The sequence below is a fragment of the Vipera berus genome (assembly GCF_964194415.1).
Source record: "Vipera berus genome assembly, chromosome: 5".
NCBI lineage: Eukaryota > Metazoa > Chordata > Lepidosauria > Squamata > Viperidae > Vipera > Vipera berus.
The window spans coordinates 76,269,141-76,291,766 of NC_138207.1; the positions used below are offsets into that span (position 1 = coordinate 76,269,141).

General features: G+C 40.3%; 1 protein-coding gene across 1 annotated transcript; it reads right to left on the reverse strand.

Annotated features, from left to right (window-relative positions):
* Positions 1-426: 426 nt before the first annotated feature.
* LOC308668587 (lysosomal acid lipase/cholesteryl ester hydrolase-like) lies at positions 427-22,192 on the reverse strand (the record flags this gene model as incomplete). Its single annotated transcript, XM_081328597.1, has 9 exons — positions 427-660; positions 1,239-1,310; positions 4,511-4,582; positions 14,325-14,465; positions 17,284-17,411; positions 18,058-18,167; positions 19,616-19,814; positions 21,031-21,148; positions 22,067-22,192. The coding sequence occupies 9 exons, from the start codon at positions 22,190-22,192 to the stop codon at positions 427-429; spliced, it is 1,200 nt and encodes a 399-aa protein (XP_081184723.1).
* Between the last annotated feature and the right edge of the window lie 434 nt (positions 22,193-22,626).

Consider the following 22,626-nt stretch of genomic DNA (forward strand, 5'->3'; position numbering starts at 1 on the left):
GGTGGGGGCGCCTGGCCTAGCTGGCCTTTGTGATGAAAAAAATAAGACACCCCCCGAAAATAAGACCTAATGCTTCTTTTGGAGGCAAAAAAATTATAAGGCCAGGTCTTATTCTCAGGGAAACATGGTATATCTTAGTATTGCTACTATGATGGGCATCCAAATAATAAAAAAAAGGAAATCTCTTGATGGTCTATGAGAATTTAATTTGTTTCTCAATTACAGAGGAATAAGGTAAAGAATTCAGAGGAAACAGGAACAGTTTGAAGAAGTGATTTGTTAATGCAAATACCATTTAGGGAAACAGTGTTCAGTCAGATTGCAAATATTTCTTCAACTAATCAGCTCAGCTGCATTATGACTTTAAGGTGTGTTTTTAAATTGTCATCATACAACATGCTTTCTCTGGAGATCGCTGCTGAGGAATCAGGCATAACTTTTCATTATCTCAATGATACGCATGTACATAATCTCAGTTGCATCCATTCCCCAAATGTAATCCAGATGTTGCCATTCAGGAACATGTTGGTGATAAATGACATTACTAAGCCGCGCTATTAATGCCTCGACATCTCTTATGTTCACAAATAAGTCATTTCCACCAGACCAGAGTGCAATGGGTATTTTTATATCTTCTATCTTGTATACAGGAGGAGTTGTCTGGGAAGAAAAGCAACACGCCTGAAAAAAACTCAAAAAACATCTCAGGAAAAGATACATCATATAAAATATTGCAAATTACCACTTTTAAAAACTTGATGAGCAAGGAAAGACTTCCTAGAACAGTGATGGTGAACCTTTTAGAGACCAAGTGCCCATCCTTCTGAGGTTGGTAAAAACAAAGACTAAGATGATTTGGGGCCATATGCAAATAAAGCTTCTACACTGTAAACTGCCCAGAGAGTTTGTAAAGCACTATGGGGTGGTATATACATCTAAGTGCTATTGCTATATCTATTGCTAAATGGCTTGGCTGGGCAGGAAAAGTGGACAGTTGTACATTTAGATGTAGACTGTCTTCAAATTTGGAAGGGCAAGAAATATTTCTCTACATTTACAAACATTTTGATGACACTTTTCTTATTTTTCTTATTTTGCTCAACCTCAGCCTGCAAAATTTGAAATAAGGTACAACCACACACCCCCCCCCCCCACTTCTAACAGGAAAAGCAATCTGATCTAAAAGCTACAAATGAGGAAGAATGTTATTTTACAGGAAAATTGTTTTATTCTCATACCTGGTTATATTTCTTCATATTCTTTTCCTTAGTGCCATAGTCGTATGCTTGAAACACTTTTTCATTATAGATCTATAATGAATAGTATGTAATTACAGAACTGAATAAAAGTATTACCAGTCATGACCCCATTGCTATACAAGCTACATTGGCTTCCAGATGAAACTCAAGGTACTGGTTGTCACCTTCAAAACTCTTCATGGCTTAGGACTGAGTTATTTATGGGATCATCTCTGCCCAGTGGTCTCTATCTGTCCCATCCAGCAGGAGATTAGGCTCTAGGTACCATCAGCTGTGGGCTGGATTGGTCTCTATCTCCAGCCTAAGACCTTTATGTTATGGTTGCAATATATATTGCAGAAATAGATATTGTGACTGCTTGAATATGGTAGGCCAGAGCTCCAAACCTTTCTAAGAGAAAGGGAGCAGGGAAATGTGCATGCATGTGTGTGCACATGCACAATTGGGCTCATGCATGGTGACAGTGGTAGCATGCATGTGCACATGCATAAGCAGCCTGCATGCATCCATGGCAGTACTGGCAGCGGTGCCAGTGCCTGCGTGCATCTGCAAGGGGCCACTAGTGCTTATGCACATGCGCAAACAGGCCATTAGCACCTGTGTGATGCTGGTGGCAGCGCTAGCGCCCCCATGCATGTGCAAACAGGGTCAACAATGGCCAACAGGCTGTGGCCCGGTACTGGGCCACAGCCCACAGGTTGGGGACCCCTGCTGTAGGCTATCACTAGTTTAAGTCCTTAAGGTTATGGTTGCAATATATACATATATATCAACTGTGGGCTGAATTTGGTTTCTATCTCTAGTCTAAGTCCTTAATGTTATGGTTGTAATACACACACACACACACACAAACATATTGCAATTATAACATATAATATTAAGAATTTAGGGTAGCGATAGCCTACAGTATTCAAGCAGTCACAATATCTATTTCTGCAATTTTAAAACAGGACTGAAACATAGATCAATATGATTATCCCAATATTTTCAAGTTACTGCTTCCGTTACTTCAATAGAATACTAGATTCAATTTTCATAATTTTTCAAAACAAAACTTAGAAATTTTTCTTTTTAAAAAATTACATGCTTTGTGTAGAAAGTGCTGTTTTTCAATACAGGCAGTCCCCAATTCAAAAATGAGTTCAAATCCCAAGGTCTGTCCTTAGCTTGAATTTGTATGTAACTGTAGTGTATGCAGCTAAAAGCATACACAGGATGTCAGCACAGCAGGAGTCGTGGGGCTGGACAGCTCCAGGCTATAACCGCATTTGGCGGGAAAGCCTGGTTTAAACGAGTTTGACAGCCCCGGGCTATAGCCAGTCCTGGCGGGAAGCCAGGGTTTAAATCTATTGGCCACCTGCACTGGCGGGAAGCCCAGGTTTGAATCCATTGGCTGGTATTCACCTGGGCAGGTATAAAGGTACGCCAGGTAACCCCTTTTCCCAGCTCCGTTCTTGACTGCAATAAAGGTTAGACTACTGCAACACTTTCTATATGGGGCTGCCCTCGAGGACCACTCGGAGGCTTCAGCTGGTGCAGAATGCTGCTGCGCAAGTTGTGATGGGGGTTTCCCGATACTCCCATGTAACACCTCTACTCCGCGAACTGCATTGGCTGCCGGTTGCCCTCCGGGTGAGATTCAAGGTGCTCGTGATGACCTATAAAGCCCTAAATGGCTTGGGTCCGGGATATTTGAGGGAACACCTGCTGCCGGTATCAAGTTCCCTTCGTCCTGTGCGCTCCCACATGGAGGGCCTTCTCAGGGTGCCACCAGTAAAAGACTGCCAGCGGATAACACCCAGGGGGAGGGCCTTCTCAGTGGGTACACCTGCCCTTTGGAACCAGCTGCCCGTGGAGCTTAGGACTGCCCCAGACCTTCGGTCATTCTGCCGGGACCTGAAGACCTGGCTCTTTGAGCTTTCCGGCCCAGGCTGAGAGTTTTTAATTGGGGGTTTTATATTTTTCAGGGATCAAATTTAATTATTTTTAATTGTTTTTAGCTTTTGTATTGTATTGACGTTTTTAAATACCTTGTAAACCACCCTGAGTCCTAGGGGAAAAGGGCGGTATATAAATTCAATAAATTCAATTCAATTCAATTCAATTTTCTACAATAGGATTTCCCCCCCCCCCCAGTTTGGTCTTTCAGTCTTCCAAGTGGTGCACCTCTTGCAGCTATAACTGAGTCTATCTTCTCTTTCCTACCACTTTTTCCAGCATTATAGACTTCTCCAGAGAGCTAGTTTTTAAATGGGGTTTTATATTTTTTCAGGGATTAAATTTAATTATTTTTAACTGTTTTTAACTTTTGTATCGTATTGACGTTTTTAAATTCTTTGTGAACCACCCTGAGTCCTACAGGAAAAGGGCGGTATATAAATTCAATAAACTTAAACTTAAAGAATTCTACATACCCAAGCTGCGCATCTGTCATTGTGTGAGACCACGTAACTTTACAGTAACCCAGAACAATATTATTGTTTAATACAGTATAAGTATTATTATGTAACGAGATTGCACCATTTTGTGTTTAAGTTGAACTTTGCTACTGTAAGCTCAGTTCTTAACTACGGTTCATCCTTAAATCAGAACAGTCTTAACTGGAGACTTTCTATACAATAAAGATTGCAACATAAACAGAAAAGCTATATGCTAACATCAAGTGCTGAATGAGTTGAATGTAGTTCCAGATATTATAAACTGCACATTATTATCCCCAAAAGAGGCAGCTTTGGGTAGTGTTACAAACCTTACAGTTCTGGGGTGCCTTCTCTGATCTAGTGCTCTTCTTCTTAGCAAGATTTAAATTATTCAGTAATGTGTTATCAATTTTTTTTAAAAAAATCCTTAAACCTTAAATGTCTCGGTGGATTGAGTAGTTTTTAGACATTCAATTTGTTTGTTTTTTTACCTTTCTGTCACTAGACAATCATGAATGGTTCACCTTAGGTATACTTTTATTACAACAATGGAATTTATAAATTATAATATATGTTTGGGGTTCCTTTTACCTGACTCATTCTATTCTAACTTGTTCTATTTGTGTCTAATACTGCTGGTATGTGTATGGATGTGATTTATTAGGTTGTATTTTAATTACAATTTTTACTGGTGTTGGAAATTTCATCAATTCACACATAGCTCCACTGGATCCAGGGTTAGTCAGAAGCAACCCATATATAGTATAATGATTAACAGATCTCTTCTATATATGGTTAGAATTGGATTCAATCCATGATACAATAACATACCTGTTTCCAGTGAAAAATGTTTTGCACAGATGTTCCAGCAGGAGAATGTGCTGCGTACACATCCATACGACTCTGAAATAAAACAATCGTTCAACTTAATTCCCTAATTAATTGCATCTGCTGTGTAGCAAAAATTCAATAAGGGCTTTTCTAAATTTGTGAGTCCATTTACATTCATGAATAGACCTTATACAATTGATGAACATTCCCAATCCAGGATATTTTCTTATTAGATGCAGTGCAGTAAATTTAATTTTCATAATTCAGCTGGAGTTACCATATTCAATTGCTATATAGTTACTTTGTATTTTTTCTTTTATTTCTTTTCTTTTTATTTTATTTTATTCAAATGCAAATAATACAAACATAATACATATAAGTCTAAATAAAAAAACAGTATAAAAATACAAATACTACAGTGCACCCACCCCGCTGGAGACCGTTTTTATTACCCATATTTCTTCTCATATAACAATTAACAATATGCAATATATTTCAATTGTGTCCTTATCCCCTCCAAAACAGCATATATTCTTGATCAGGTTTATTCCCTTTGCCTTCCACCAAGACTGTTTTTATAAAATCATCCCATATTTCATTATAATTATTTACTTTAATCATCCCTTTTTAAAATTTAATTTCTGTTGTTAATTTATCATTTATTGCCATATTCCATATTTCATTATACCACTCATTTCTTTGAATAACCCAATTCCATCTCCAATATTTAACCATCACTAATCTAGCTGCCATTATAAAATTTGCAATCAATTCCTTTTTTGCTTCATTTATATCTTGTTTTTCCACCAGTAACAGTAATGCAATCCTTGGTGACATATCTAAGTTTACCTTCAAAAGTTCTATAATTTCCGTAAACACCATGTCCCATATCTTTTGTGCGTTATCAAAATCCCACCACATATGTTTATATGTTCCAATCTCTTTCTCGCACCTCCAGCAAATATTTGTATATTTAACATCTATTTGATTTAATTTATGTGGTGTTAGATACCACCTCCATATCGTACTCCTTTAAGCTCTCTCCAAATTCTTTCTCCTATCAGTCATCAATCATAGGGTCCCCATCAGCCTTCAAAAGCAATAATAATAATAATAATAATAATAATAATAATAATAATAATAATAATAATAATAATAACAACAACAACAACAACAACAGCAGCAGCAACAACAAAAACAACAACAACAACTACCCATGGCTGGGCCTGGACAGCTATCGGGTGTGATCCCTATGGTTATGGGATTACCGGTCTTCAGATTGGTAGTGGCTTAGCCACCGTGAACCAACCCAGGCACCTCCCATCACCAATGATGAGAAGAAATAAAAAAAATTCCATACCAGATCAGTCGTTGCCTGGGTCAACAAGGACCACATCAGATGCTATGGCTCCTGGACATCTGTCGAAAAATGGGCCACAGGGCTCAGTTGTTACTGCTGAGGAACCAGAACGTACAACTGTAAAGCAACTGGAACAAAAGCGCAAAACCTGGACAACCGAAGAAAATTGAGAAATCATCCTATGCTACTACCAGGCTGAACCAACAACCAGGGGATTTCAAAAAAGAATGATGCAACTGTGGAAGGAAAAGCACCCAGAAAGTAATGTAACCGAACAACGATTAATGGATCAAAGACGTTTCATCATCCGTAATAAAGTTTTTACAGAAAATTCAACATCTAGGAACATTGGCTAAACCCAGTGGAACATAATAAAACTGCCTCCTGGATCAAAGATATCCAAAAACAAGCAATACAAAACAAAATGGAGAATATTGTAATAACCACTGATATGGTTGCAAAACAAGTAAAGAAGGTCAAGAACTGGAGTGCACATGGCCTGGATAAGCTGCATGGATACTGGTTGAAACACCTCACCAGCCTCCATCACCGCATGGCTACCCAATTTGATGAAATGCTTCAAAATGCCACAAGTGAAGAATGGTTAACAGCTGGTCGAACATACTTGATAGTGAAAGACCCTGAAAAGAGCACAGAACCAAGCAACTACCACCCAATTACTTGTCTGCCAACAACGTTCAAACTTTTTAAAAGAATACTGGCAAATTCAGTATTCAATCATCTGATGGAAAACAATTTGTATCCCGCAGAACAAAAAGGAAATTATAAAAAATCAAGAGGAACAAAAGATCAATTGCTCATTGACAAAATGGTACTTAAAAATGCAAAATGATGAAAAACAAATTTAAATATGGCATGGATTGATTACAAGAAAGCATTTGACTCATTACCCCACAGTTGGATTAATGTGTGTTTGGAAAACTTTGGAATCAGCAAAAACATTGTACATTTTTGAAAGCAAATATGCAAAAATGGAAAACAGTTCTAACAGCAAATGGGGAAAACATTGGTGAAATCAACATCAGACGAGAAATCTTCCAAGGGGAGTCACTTTCACCACTACTATTCAACATCGCATTAATTCCATTGACAATAATATTATGAAACACAAAACTGGGATACCACATCTCAAGCCAGCATGGCAAGATAAACTATCTACTATACATGGTTGACTTAAAATTGTATGTGAAAAGCCACACTGAACTTGAATCAATACTCAACGCAGTTCAACTGCTTAGCAGTGACATCAGAATGGACTTTGGACTTGGAAAGTGTGCTACCATATTTTCCGGCATATAAGATGACTGGGCGTATAAGACGACCCCCAACTTTTGAGAAGATTTTCAAGATTTTTCGTCTTATACGCCAGAAAATACTTACATGCCAGTTGCCAAGTGTCCGACACAAGCCCGATTCAGCCCCGTCTGATGCAGATGGTGCAAAGCCTCCCTTTTGAAGCCCAAAGGGGCTTTTCCTTCCACCCACCCTTTGGAATAAACGCAAGAGCTGCGTTCACACGACATGCTCTTCCAGGCCAGACTGTGCAAACGGCACACCAGAAGCCGCAACCACCGTGGGAACTCTGAGTCCCCGCCTTTCGGCAGCCTGCACAGCCGAGCGCAATCCAGTTTTGAGAGCACATTTGCAGACAGAGCAGCTGCCGCATCTGGAGCCAAGCCCCGCCCGGGAGGTGGTCAGCCAGGCGGGCCCGGAAGACGCGCTGGAGAGCTGGGCTTGGGGCGGCCATGCCGAGGCTGGCTGGTGAGGGCCGCTGCATGGTCTGCAGGTGAGAGGGGCGCCAGGCCAAGTACTGCTGTCCAGACTGCCGAGATAGCGGGTAGCAGGGCGCGCTCTGCTTATGCTCAGATGCTACTTGGGCGAGGGAGAGGGGCTTCCTGCCACTCCTGGGGTCTGGCGTTTGCAAGGGGGAGGGGAAGGGGCTTAGAGGCTCTTGGGGGTGGGAAGGGAGAGTCATGTTGGAGGGGGGACTGGACTAAGGAGGCTTGAAGTTGCTTTGCAAGAACGGGGGCGCTCGATTGATTTATGTACTATTTTCCGGCGTATAAGACGACTGGGCGTATAAGACGACCCCCCAACTTTTGAGAAGATTTTCATGGGTTAAAAAGTCATCTTATACGCCGGAAAATACGGTATATTATCCATGCAGTGAGGAAAAATGGGAAAAATAGAAGGAATAGAACTGGGAAATGGAAGTATTATGAAAGCACTAGCAAAGGATGATGGTTACAAATACCTAGGCATATTGGAAGCAGATAACATCTTGAATGTAAAAGTCAAAGAGTCAACACAAAAGGAATACATCAGGAGAGTCCGCAAAATACTAAAATCAAAGCTGAATGCTGGAAATATAATTAAAGCCATTAATACATGGGCAGTCCCAGTGATACGCTACCCAGCTGGAATTATCAACTGGACTTTGGCTGAATTGGAACACCTAGACTGGAAAACACGTAAACTTTTGAATATGCACGACGCTTTACATCCACGAAGTGACATCGACAGGTTGTACCTGCCAAGAAGAATAGGGTGCAGAGGGCTACTGCAAATCCACCAAACTGTAGCAGAAGAAAAACAAAGTTTGAATGACTATGTAAATCAAAGTACAGAAAAACTTCTGCAGGCTGTGAAAACAGAGAGCATTATAAAAATAACAGAAACAAAGGCAGAAAATAAGGAAAAACGGCTGGATGACAGATTAAATAGATGGAAAACCAAAGCTTTGCATGGACAGCATTTGAAAAACATTGAAGGAAAATGTGATAACAACTTGGCATGAGCATGGCTTAAGATGGGAACCATCAAGAAACAGAAGGCCTAATACTGACTCCTCAAGAACAAGCACTACAAACTAATGCCATTAAAGCGAAGATACAAAAATCAACTGAAAATCCAAATTGCTGACTTTGCAACCACAATGTTGAAACTGTTTTACATTTAATATGTGAGTGCAGCAAAATCATGCAAACTGATTACAAAGCTAAACTAATCCACTGGGCATTGTATAAAAAATACGACTTGCCTGTGTCTGAAAAGTCATGGCAACATAAGACAGATCACCATTTGGAACAGAACACACCAGATATCGCAGTCATAGAGAATCGAAGCATACAGTTGATTGATATCGCTGTACCATGAGATGCCAGTCAATTTGAGTGTTCAGTTGACTGAGTTTCATGTTTTATGAATGAAATAATAATAATAATAATAATAATAATAATAATAATAATAATAATAATAATAATAATAATAATAATAATCCCCTTCATGGATTACTGCCTTGTCGTGGCGAAGGGGCTTGCGTAATTCAATGAAGCTATGAGCTATGCCGTGCAGGGCCACCCAAGACAGAAAGGTCATAGCAAAGAGTTCTGACAAAACGTGATCCACTGGAGAAGGAAATGGCAACCCACTCCAGTATCTTTGCCATGAAAACCCTATGGACAGTACCAAAAGGCAAAACGATATGACGCTGGAAGATGAGCCCCTCAGGTCAGAAGGTGTCCAATATGCTACTGGGGAAGAGCAGAGGGCTAGTACTAGTAGCGCCAGAAAGAATGAAGCGACTGGGCCAAAGCCGAAAGGATGCTCAGCTGTGGATGTGTCTGGTGGTGAAAGGAAAGTCCAATGCTGTAAAGATTTTTTCTCTATAGGAACCTGGAATGTAAGATCCATGAATCAAGGAAAGCTGGACGTGGTCAAACAAGAGATGACAAGACTGAACATCGACATCTTAGCTATCAGCAAACTAAAATGGACAGGAATGGGTGAATTTAATTCAGATGACCATCAGGTATACTACTGCGGGCAAGAATCCCTCAGAAGAAATGGAGTAGCCTTCAAAGTCAATAAAAGAGTAGGAAAAGCAATACTGGGATACAATCCTCAAAATGACAGAATGATCTCAGTTCGAATCAAAGGCAAACCATTCAATATCACAGTAGTCCAAGTCTATGCCCCAACCACCGGTGCTGAAGAGGATGAAATTGACCGGTTCTATGAAGCCCTACAGCACCTTATAGAACTAACACCCAGAAATGATGTCCTTATCATCATGGGGGATTGGAATGCTAAAGTAGGATGCCAAAAGATAACCAGAATAACAGGCAAGTTTGGCCTTGGAGTACAAAATGAAACAGGGCACAGGCTGATAGAATTTTGTCAAGAGAATACGATGGTCATAGCAAACACTCTTTTCCAACAACCCAAGAGACACATGGACATCACCAGACGGTCAACACAGGAATCAGATTGACTATATGCTCTGCAGCCAAAGATGGAGAAGCTCTATACAGTCAGTAAAAACAAGACCAGGAACTGACTGTGGCTCAGACCATGAGCTTCTTGTTGCAAAGTTTAGGCTTAAATTAAAGAAAGCTATTCAAAATCTTAAAAGACGATGCAGTAAAAGTGCTACACTCAATTTGCCAGCAAATTTGGAAAACTCAACAGTGGCCACAGTATTGGAAAAGATCAGTTTACATTCCAATTCCAAAGAAAGGCAGTGCCAAAGAATGTTCAAACTATCACACCATTGCACTCATTTCTCATGCTAGTAAAGTTATGCTTAAAATCCTACAAGCTACACTCCAGGAGTATGTGGACCGAGAACTACCAAAAGTACAGGCAGGATTTTGAAGAGGCAGAGGAACTAGAGATCAAATTGTCAACATACGCTGGAACACGGAGAAAGCTAGAGAGTTCCAGAAAAACATCCACTTTTGCTTCATTGACTATGCTAAAACCTTTGATTGTGTGGATCATAACAAACTGTGGCAAGTCCTTAAAGAGATGGAAGTACCAGACCATCTTATTTGTCTCTTGAGAAACCTATATGTGGGCCAAGAAGCAACAGTGAGAACTGGACACGGAACCATTGATTGGTTCAAAATTGGGAAAGGAGTCCGGCAAGGCTGTATACTGTCGCCCTGCCTATTTAATTTATATGCAGAGCACATCATGAGAAAGGCAGGGCTAGATGAATCAAAAGTTGGAATTAAGATTGCCAGAAGAAATATCAACAATGTAAGATATGCAGATGATACCACTCTAATGGTAGAAAGTGAAGAAGAACTAAAGAGCCTCTTGTTGCGGGTGAAGAAAGAGAGTGCAAAACTTAGGTTGAAACGTAACATTAAGAAAACCAAGATCATGGCATCCGGCCCTCTCAACTCCTGGCAAATAGATGGGGAAGAAATGGAGGTAGTGACAGATTTTATTTTCCTGGGCTCCAAGATCACTGCAGATGGGGACTGTAGCCAAGAAATTAAGAGATGCTTGCTCCTCAGGAGGAAAGCCATGGCAAATCTAGACAGTACACTAAAAAGCAGAAACATCACCCTGTCAACAAAAGTGCGTATAGTCAAGGCTATGGTCTTCCCAGTTGCAATGTATGGCAGTGAAAGTTGGACCATAAAAAAGGCTGAGTGCCAAAGAATTGAGGCCTTTGTACTATGGTGCTGGAGAAGACTCCTGCGAGTCCCTTGGACTGCAACGCAATCAAACCGGTCAGTCCTAGAGGAGATCAACCCTGACTGCTCTTTAGAAGGCCAGATCCTGAAGCTAAAACTCAAATACTTTGGCTACCTAATGAGAAGGAAGGACTCACTGGAGAAGAGCCTAATGCTGGGAAAGATTGAGGGCAATAGAAGAAGGGGATGACAGAGAATGAGGTGGCTGGATGGAGTCACTGAAGCAGTTGGCGTGAGCTTAAATGGACTCCAGAAGATGGTAGAGGACAGGAAGGCCTGGAGGAATGTTGTCCATAGGGTCGCGGTAGCTTGAACACGACTTCGCAGTTAACAACAACAGCAGCAGCAATAATAATAATAATAATAATAAAGTTGGAAGGTCTTCTAGTCCAACCCCTTGCTCAGGCAGGAAACCCTATACCATTTCAGACAAATGGCTGTCCAGTCTCTTCTAAAAATCTTCTAGTGTTGGAGCATTCACTGCTTCTGGAGGCAAGTTGTTCCACTGGTTAATTGTTCTAACTGTCAGGAAGCTTCTCCTTAGTTCTAAGTTGCTTTTCTCCTTGCTTAGTTTCCATCTGTTGCTTCTTGTACCGCCTTCTGGTGCTTTGGAGAATAACTTGACTCACTCTTCTTTGTGGCAGCCCCTGAGATATTGAAACACTGCTATCATGTCACCCCTAGTCGTTTTCTTCATTAAACTAGACATATCCAATTCCAGTAACCATTCCTTATATGTTTTAGCCTCCAGTCCTAATCATCTTTGTTGCTCTTTTCTGTACTCTTTCTAGAGTCTCAACATCTTTTTTACATTGTGGTGACCAAAACTGGATGCAGTATTCCAAGTGTGGCCTTATCAAGGCATTGTAAAGTGGTATTAACACTTCACGTGATCTTGATTGTATCCCTCTGTTAATGCAGCCTATCACTGTGTTGGCTTTTTTTGGCAGCTGCAGCACACTGCTGACTCATATCTAAGTGATTGTCCCCTAGGACTCTGAGATCCCTCTCACAGTTGCTATTATTGAACAAGGTACCACCTATACTATACCTGTACATTTGTTTTTTCTTGCCTAAATGTAGAACCTTACTTTTTTCACCACTGAATTTCATTTTATTAGATAGCGCCCAGTGTTCAAGTCTGTCCAGATCATCCTATATCTTAAGCCTGTCTTCTGGAGTGTTGGCTATTCCTGCCAGCTTGGTGTCGTCTGCAAATTTGATGAATTCCCCATCTATCCCCTTGTCCAAATTGTTGATGAAGATGTTGAAGAGTACTGGACTTAGAACAGAGCCCTGAGGCACCCCACTACACACTTCCCTCCATATAGATGCAGTTCCATTGAGGACCACACACTGAGTACGGCCAGTCAGCCAGCTACAAATCCATCTGGTGGTGATGCTGTCTAACTCACATTTTTCTATCTTATCAAGTAGAAGGTTGTGATCTACTTTATCAAATGCCTTACTGAAGTCCAAGTAAATTACATCCACAGCATTCCTCTGGTCCACTAATTTTGTCACTTCGTCAAAGATTTGTCTGGCATGATCTGTTTTTGACAAACCCAATTTGGCTTTTAGCAATGACTTTGTTTGCTTCTAGGTGTTTGCTGATTTGTTGTTTGATTATCTTTTACAGAATCTTCCCAAGTATTGAGGTCAGGCTGATAGGTCTGTAGTTTCCTGGATCTATTTTTTCCCTTTTTTGAAGATGGGAATACATCAGCTCTTTTCCAGTAGGTAGTTCCCCAGTGCTTCAGGATGTTTGTAAAATATAGTTCAGTGGTTCTGAGATCACATCTGCCAGTTCCTTGAGAACTTTGGGGTGTAATCCATCTGCTCCTGGTGATTTGAACTCATCTAGGCTGGACAGGTGCTCACTTACCATTTTCTTGCCTATCTTGACTTGTGTTTCTAATCTGTCTCTAATCTAGTCTCTAATCTAGTCTCTTAGCTGAACATCCAAATTCAAAGCTTCTCCGAGAAAATGTCCAAAACCAAATCAAATACAATCCAAACTTCAGGAGGAAAGTAAAGGAAGTAACTCACGTTTCATAATCCTTAATTGTGTGTTATATCTCTTAATCAATTCTCTGCGATGGTCCAGAGGAGGCAGAAATTCAGTGTCCATCATCCACCCAAGCTAGCTCCGCCCCTTACTTTGTATTTTGAAGTTGATTGCAAATACATCAATAGTCTTGGATGACCCTAGCCATTTGCTATCCTACAACTAGCCAGAAAGATAAAGGGGCAGCTCAGAATGCAGTCTATGTGCTTTGTCTTTTTAGTTTTCCCACAATTCTCATTCCAGTTTACTGACACTGGATACAAGCCATTAGTTTTTGGAACAATCTTGATGCTTGATTCTTCAATTCTGTTGGAAGGAACTTTGCCAAAAACAACTTGGAAATTTCCCAGTATAATGAACACAGTTACACCTCCTATTCTAACCCTTTTGCACAAAATCAATTCTTTCTTCCAGGAAATCTTGAAATAAAAAATAAAGCTCAATTTTGTCTTTATTTAAAATTTAAGAAAGGCTTTACTCTAAGGGTTGACAAACTTTTTCTGTAAATGGCCAGATTCTATCCCCTTCCCCCTGCATCCATGTGAGTGGCTGACAGGTCTGCAGGCTAAGGAGGGCATCAGGCATTGGACAATGCTGGGCCAGGAAGGGCTCAAGAGATCACCCCCTGCTGCCCAGAATTTCCCACCTTTGTCTCTTGGCTCTGCTCCAAGCCCCATGGATGATCTATGATTGTGATCTGCTGCCCACCCGCCCATTCATGCTTAGCTCGGAGGCCATATAAAAACCAGGTGGCAGGTGAGATTTGACTTGTGGACCATACTTAGCCTTAATTTAAGAAAAACTGTTATTTTGCAACTGGAATTGCAAACATGATTAAGAGAAATCAAGCCTGACCCAGTTTTCCTTTATACATACCGTGTTGCAATTGGGAGTGTTAGAACCAGCTATAAAAGAAAATGCACGTTCGCAGATTTTAGGTTGAAAATTACAAAATGAAACCTTTAGTGTTCTCAAAGTAGTAGGATACTGCAAAATTCCTCTGTAGCCAAACACTATCTGAAATATATTAAATAATTTATTGATTAATTAATTTGAACTGATATAATTAAGCCAGATCAAATATCCCAACCCCACATCTGCTGTAAACCATAAATTTAAGAAAGAAAAACTCCTTAGTTCAGGAATACACAAACTGGATCTTTGCATGCTACACATGAGTTGAAATTTGAAAAGGTGGACAAGAAAAAAAAGTTCATTTAATTTAGTTATTGTAAATAAAAGTATATTAGTGAAATATAGGTATATGATAATCTTCACATACCATATAATGATTTTTAATGCTTTTTTCCTAAAAACAAGCTGTAGTCAGTTATGAAATTTTTATCTTATCTTATTTTAAATATTTTTCAGCCAACTCTGGTGGCTCCCAGAGATTAAAAAACAAAAATTATTTTTAAAAAATTCTTGGTTTTTTTCATTTATAATATAAAATACAAAAGTCGAAGAGAAAATATTAAGAAAATAAAGGAGAAAAAAGGGAAGGGAAAAGTGTGGGGCAAAAAGAAAAAAGAATGAAAAGGTGTTGAATTCTGAGTCCTTTTGTTGCAGTAGAATAAGATAATAGCATCAAACCTCAACTTTTTACTTTTACATAATAATATAAAAGAGCCATTTCTATAACAAGAAACCTATTAAATGGTAAAACCCCAAATCAAAGGTTCATTTTTTCCCCACCTGAAATGCAAAGTCCAGAAGCGGTTTCCAAGTAGAAACAAAAGTAATTGTATTTTTTTTCCTTTGATCAAAGCAGTCAATTTGATCAGTTAAAACATAAAAACTGGCACAACCCATGCTAATGAGCCACCATCTAATCTTCTCCCAATGCTTGGGGGGAAAGGGTGCCAATTGATCTTCAGGGGGCAAAGCATTTCATAAGACAAGGGCTGCCACCGAAAAGGCACACATCCTAACTCCCATCTGATGGCAATGTTTAAAGGAAGGGACTAGAGTATGGGTAGGCAACCTCGGCTCTTTTATGACTCATGGACTTCATAGCATAGCTGACTCAGGAATTCTGGGAGTTGAAGTCCATGAGTCATAAAAGAGCCGAGGTTGCCTACCCTTGGACTAGAGGATTCTATGTCACTTGGTAGAATGAGTAGATGTCCTTAGGAAAAGGGGGTCCTGCAGATAGCCTGGCTCTGGGCTACATAGGACTTTAAAGGTCAGGACCAGCACTTTGAAATTGCACCCAAAATAAAACTGGAAGCCACTGCAGCTCTCACAAATGAGGTGTTACATGGGCAAACCTAGGGACTCCCATTGCTTTGCATGCTGCGTCATTCTATACCAAAACTGAAGTTTCTGGGTGGTGTTTATGGGTAGCCCCATGTACATCATGTTGCTGAAATCAAGACAGGAAGTGACTAGGCATGGGTGACCATGAGCAAGGTGCCCTGACGCAGGAAAGGGCGCAATTGGCACATCAGACAAATCTGGGCAAAGCCTTCCTAGCCCAATTTTGGGAGGGAGATACAGTATTTTCCAGCGTATAAGACGACTTTTGAACCCCTGAAAATCTTCTCAAAAGTTGGGGGGTCGTCTTATACGCCCAGTTGCCTTATACGCCGGAAAATCAGTGGGTGGCGTCTGGCAGGAGCTGGCAGGGCAGTCCTGCGCACGCGCGCACTCCCCGGCTGCTCCTTAGCAGCTGGGGAGTGCGCGCGTGTGCAGGACTGCCCTGCCGACTCCCGTCCGACGCTCTTCGCTCTTGAGGCAGCTGCTGCCTCAAGAGTGAAGAGCGTGGAGATGGCAGGGAAGTCCTGCGTGCGCGTGCGTTTGCAAGACTTCCCTGCCGGCTCGCTCTTCCCTCGCGTCGGACGGGAGCCGGCAGGGAAGTCCTGCACACGCGCGCGCACGCAGGACTTCCCTGCCGGCTCGGTCTTCCCTCTTGAGGCAGCAGCTGCCTCAAGAGCGAAGAGCGTGGAGCCGGCAGGGAAGTCCTGCGTGCGCGTGCGTTTGCAGGACTTCCCTGCCGGCTCGCTCTTCCCTCGCATCGGACGGGAGCCGGCAGGGAAGTCCTGCTCCCGTCCGACGCTGCACTTCCGCCGGGGGTGCTGGTCGAGATGAGCCAGCAGGCAGCCGCCATGAGCGCGGCGCTGAGGGGCAGCAGCCCCACGTGCAGCAGCAGCCGCCGGCTCAGCAACAGGTCCGAGCGCAGGAGCCGCACCGCCAGGCTGCCCAGGAAAAGCAGCCACACTGAGTGGCTGCACGCCCAGTCCAGCTCCATGAGGGGCAGGGCGGGAAGCCGGTCGGGAAGAGGGACCGGGAGCCCGGGCCGAGCACGCCTCGGCCGACGGTGAGAGGGAAGCGGCACATGAAAAAGAGGCTGCGGGCGGAGCTGCCCCGCCGTGCACCGAATGGGAGAAGTTCAAGGCCTGGGGGGGAGAAAGCAGGAGGGGCGCCGGCCGTGGCGGGTGGCGGCTGCCCTCCAGCGCTGCCTGCCGCCTGGGAAATGCTGCGTCTCAGGGGCCAGCAGAAGCGCGGGAGCAGTGGGAGGGCTGGCGGGGCCAGTCGGGCCTTCGCCTCCTCTGCAACGGACAGGGAGGGCAGGGCATGTAAGTATTTTCCGGCGTATAAGACAAAAAACCTTGAAAAACTTCTTAAAAGTAGGGGGTCGTCTTATACGCCGGGTCGTCTTATACACCGGAAAATACGGTAGTATTTGTGCCTCCCTGTCATAGAGATAAATATCAAGAGAAGGTAGGATGATCACCCTCCTTTTCAATCTATCCTTTCATTACTTTACTATTATTTTCTTTGGAATAATGCACTTGACTGGACTATGCATCAACAAGAGCCCAAAAGCACTTACATGAGCTAGTGGAGCAGGGAGGCTTAATAAAGGAGTTGTAGCATATGTTAGTGTGACTATAGGTCCCATTCCAAAAAAGACCTTGATTCTTTCAGCCAGTTCTGGCCAAATAGAGAATGAGATGAAACCTGAAGAAATAAAAAAAAATTGCAAAGAAACAGAGCCTCTTCAACTGTATAGGACAGCAAAGTTTTGCTCTAAACAACTATTTCTTTTCTTCTCGCTCCTGTATTTCTGCAGGGTATAATTGTGCATTCTATACACAACGCATGGAAGAAAATGCATTTTTAGTTTGCAATCAAACAGCTGGATGGCGTGATGAGTGTGAGGTATAGAGGAGGGAGAAATATCTGTTTCCTGTTCTCGTGTTCACAGTGGGAAGATGCATCACATGATTCAGGAGTCCACAGTCTTTATTGATCAGCAGGAAGAAAATTGCTGAAACCCAGGGCTATCACTTCATGCTGCAACATATTCTTTTAATATGCAAAAGTCCTAGGCTTATCTTTGTGTAGAGTGTGGCCAGGTTTATTGCAGAAAACTCTTACAGAGAAAGGGCTGGGTTAGATGAGACAAGCATTGCGAAGTGGCTCTTGATTAATAGGAATTCAGAAGTTGATTTGTTCAATTCTTCCTGACTTGGCCTCCTCCATAAACTATTTGCCAGGGCAGATGCATTCTCAAATTGTACATTGCAATTGTACAATTGCAATGTGTGGACTGTAGTAGTTTCCCCCATTCAATCCTGCTCATAGATTTGCCTATATAACTTACCAACAGTTGTGCCTTCTGAATGGCCCACATAATAAAGCTGCTGTTGCTTGGTTTTGTTCAGGATAAAGTGTATGGCTGCTGGAATATCATAGTATCCCATCTCATGAACACTAGGAAAAAACAAAGGAAGCACATGGCTTTATAAATTCAAGCCTAGGCCATTTTGCTTAGAAATTAGTTCAGCTGATCTCATGGAAAGGACCACAGGGTAAAAACTGTATTGGTACAAGTGTAAGAAGGATTGCAGAAGATGTAAATGAAGATCAGTTTGTTGGGAAAGCTTAGGAGAAAATAATAGGATACTAGATTACAGGTCTTGTTGAACTAGTATAACCAGATTAATACCCTCAGCCCAGAACCTAATCTAGATTCACTGAATATCACTAGATTGAATATAATTAAAATATTTGCTAGCAAGGTTGAAAGTCTATCTAACAATCGCTGAATACACATGGCTGACCTTGCAGCCAGAGTATTTTTAGTAAGGAAATGTTTCAGAGTCCTTTTTTAAAGTCAGAAAAAGCAAACAACAGATAACTGTTCTTCTTGCCCAATGGAAAAATAATGTTTGAAAGTGACTTCCATCATTATATCTCTCCCAGATAATGTTAAATATTAAAAAAAATAAAATGTTTAAAGAGCCTTGGTGGAGCAGTGGGCTAATGCCTCCTTAAGTAACACCAGCTGCCTGCAATTATTGCAGGTTCGCATCCCACCAGGCTCAAGGTTGACTCAGCCTTCCAAGGTAGGTAAAATGAAGACCCAGATTGTTGGGGGCAATTAAGCTGACTTTGTAATAATGCCGCTTGGGGGGGGGTGTATGAAAGCCCTAATAAGCAGGCATATACATAGAATGAAGGCTACTGCTAAGCTTGTAAGCCACCCTGAGTCTTCGGAGAAGGGCGGGATATAAATGGAATTAAAATAAATAAAATAAAATAAGTCAATTGCAGAACTTAGCAAATATTTACATGATTTATCACTAGTAGTGCAACATTAAAAGAACTTTCTCTTCAAGTGCGCTTCTGAACCTCGTCTTAGTGTTCTCTGGAAGCAAATGGTCAGCAACCACTCTGTGTGTGATAAGGGAGTTTATATATTGTTTTGAGGGAGGAATTGGAATTAGCTTAGTAAACTGAAACCTCTAGAAATCAGCTTTCATCCCTGGTTCTAGTTTATGACTAATTTAATTTAATTTAATTTAATTTAATTTAATTTAATTTAATTTAATTTAATTTAATTTAATTTAATTTAATTTAATTTAATTTAATTTAATTTAATTTTTACCCCTTTAAGTCAGATTTCAATCCATGCACCTGCCTGGACAAGTCCCTGAAGTTTACTTGGCAAGATTTCAGAGGTGGTTTACCATTGCCTGTACTCTGAGACTTAGAGAGACTGACTGGCCCAAGGTCAATCAGCTGGGTTCATGCCCAAGATAGAATTAGAAGTCATAGTTTCCTGGTTTCTAGCCTGATGCCTTAACCACTACAACAAACTGCCTCCTGCTTCTATCTTTTAAAATAATTAAGCATCTGATATCCCTTTTAGATTTTACCTAAACTCCCAGAATTCCTTCTGCCATGGCTTCAGTGTCTTGTGATTTGAAGACCAGGTGTTTCCTCTGCTATTTCCAAGCCAAACGTCATAACCATTATCTGCTAATATGAAACCAAAACTGTTGTGGGGGTGGTTAGAAATCCAGTGGGAAGCATCTCCAATGAAACTATGTAACAAAAACACAACAGGTTGTGCAGCTGTAAAATAAGAAGAGATGTTTTTTTAATGAGCCAGATCATTGAAGATTGGAAAACAATTGAAGTATTAGTTGCAAATAAATCTTGCAAAGAACCAACATTTGCGGTACATTGTCACAATCTACTGTTTGATAGCTGGCTGGAATGAAAGCATGATCATTACATGTTTAAATCCATAGAATTTAGGAACTGAGATTTTATTGATTCAATGGATCTGCTCTAATCATATCCAAATCCATTCCTTTATCTTCAACATTATGATATGTTCTCAACAGTTCCATATAATCTCCAAATCTGGAATCTTATACACAAAATTTGGAGAATTTTTGTTTTTTAAAAGAAGTTGCTTAGATTGCTTATCCTATTGGATTATCAATTGTCTTTTAAACAGAATCATAAACTACAATACCTCAAGATGCATCAGTATACCCTCAAACTGAGGATATATTTTTCTTCATCTTTCAGGACTCAACCTATTTAATTATGCATTGGACTACTAAGCAGGTTTTCATAGCTAAAACCTTTCTCAAATGCTTCTTAAATGGGATTCACCTTTGAAAGTTTTTTTTAAAAAAATCTTCACTGTTTATTTTGAAACATTTCATGAGAAGCTTCCATTGGATCCTAAAACATTCTTTAATAGACAATTCTACAGATGTCTTCTTAAGAAACTACTTTCGTGAATTCTTGGCCTTTTTCCATTATAAATGATACAGGATTTCAGCTAAAATTAAGGGTAAAAAAATAACTCCAGCAATTAGGATCCAAATGAGAGAGATACTAATTTGGTTAGAAGCACCACCTATATAGTACCTAATATGGATTTTGTTGTAAATGGTATAAAGTTGGTATAAAGTTACAATTTTCATTCTCATTAGTAATTAGATGGTTTTGTTTTTAGTGGCCTTATTTTCTTTCTTGCAATGTCTTTTGTGATGATTTCTTGTAACAACAATACCAGCGTCAGTGTTCATTCTGAAAATTTTACATTTAATTTTGAAGAGATATATCATTCCACCTTAATTATTGAAAAGTATTCTCAGCCATGTTTGGTAAAAATGTTGCATGAGGTCATATAGGCTAGTTGAGAGAAGAATGGTGCAGCACTTCAGATCTGAAGAGAAAAATGTGCTTCCGTGGAATACAAAGGTAGCCTCTTTGCCATTTCTTAAACCACACTTCAATTGGAAGTTGTTTGACTTGCCCATGGTCATACCTTTACTTGCAGCATTATACCTTCCATGAGGTATTCTGTAAATGGTAAGTATATATCCATCTTCTGTTTCAACATGATATTCCTCACTTGGATAGTTATGAAAGTGGATAATCTCACTCTGATGGTAAAAAGAAAACAGAACAAACTTGTTTGCAGTTATATTTTCTGAACATAAATGAACAAACAAGATGGTAAATACTGCAGTAATCTCAGGAATATTGCACTTTCATGACCTCCAACTTCAGGGAGGTTGCCAAAATGTGGACCTTCAAGAGGTGGAGCCTAAGCAAAATCAGATTTATTTGTTGAGGATGCACCCCCAAAGTCAGTAGAATGAAAAGCTGTTTTAAGAACCTCGATAATATTTTGAAGTACTTTGAATGACACAGACAAAAATAAATTTTAAGGGTTTTTTAATTAGGAGAAATAAGAAATAAGAATCTCAAATGCTTTTAATATGTGTGTCTTAAAGATTAAAGATTAGTATTTCTAATGCTTTATGTATCTGGATCATAAAGCCAGGAGGAAGCTGTCTACAAAACTGTTTTTCAGCAATTTTCACTTAGAATAAAGTAGCTGGTCTGAAAGAGCAGCTACTAACTTCAGATTAGCTATACAATCTGTTTTCCAAAGTCAGTTTGGGATTATTTAAAGCAGAAAAATTAATGCATCACAATGTCCACTGTATCAGATTTTTTGCTTGTTTTACACTCTCTGCCAACAGTAGTACCTCTATCTTTTTTTTTGGTTTAGTACTTTTGGAAATTTGAGGAAAATCTCTAGCACTAGGCTAAAATTCTGGAATCCTACCATAGACAACTTTTTTTGGTATATCTTATTTCTCAGCTTTTAAAAACTTACAGCTATTTACTTAGAACTACAGTAAAAGATAATAAAAGATAAGATCCTCACCACCATAACACACTATTTGCATTATTTTATAATATATGAACTCAAACAAGTACTAGCTATCTTTAGGGTGCTATTTTTTTATGAGGAAACAGTGAGGTCCAAAATATGTCAGGCAATAACATACTATATTCATAAAACACTCAGGGTTCATGTTATAGTTTGTGTTAAGTCTTTCTGAAGTTTCCAGATCTTCCAAACTGAGAATTCCATGGCATAAATAAGCCATTATTATGAAACTCCTCATCTTCATCCTGTAGGAAGCAATTCAGTCATTCATTAACATTTTAGAAAAGCAAACTTTCTGCAGACATAAAGCACTTTAGCCATGAAATAACGTCTGCTATCTGTTGCTTTAACCATTGAGCAGAATTTTACTTCTAAAGAGAATGGGAACAACTCAACACCAATTTGAGTATAGTTTCAATTTGAATATTGCTTAAAAATAAACTTGCTTAAAAAATAAACAGTGGATTAAACAAATAGGTGGCCAAGGATCTGCATCAGGATTAAGCAACAGACAAACCTACTGGCTAGGATTTATACATATCTTTGTCTCATGTTCCCACGTTACTCATTTCATATACCGTGTCTCCAATTTGAATTAAATTATATGAAAAAGGATTCTAGGATGAACTTTCCAATCAATCAAAAGTAGCCAACCGCTCAGGTCCCCTTTGGATTCCC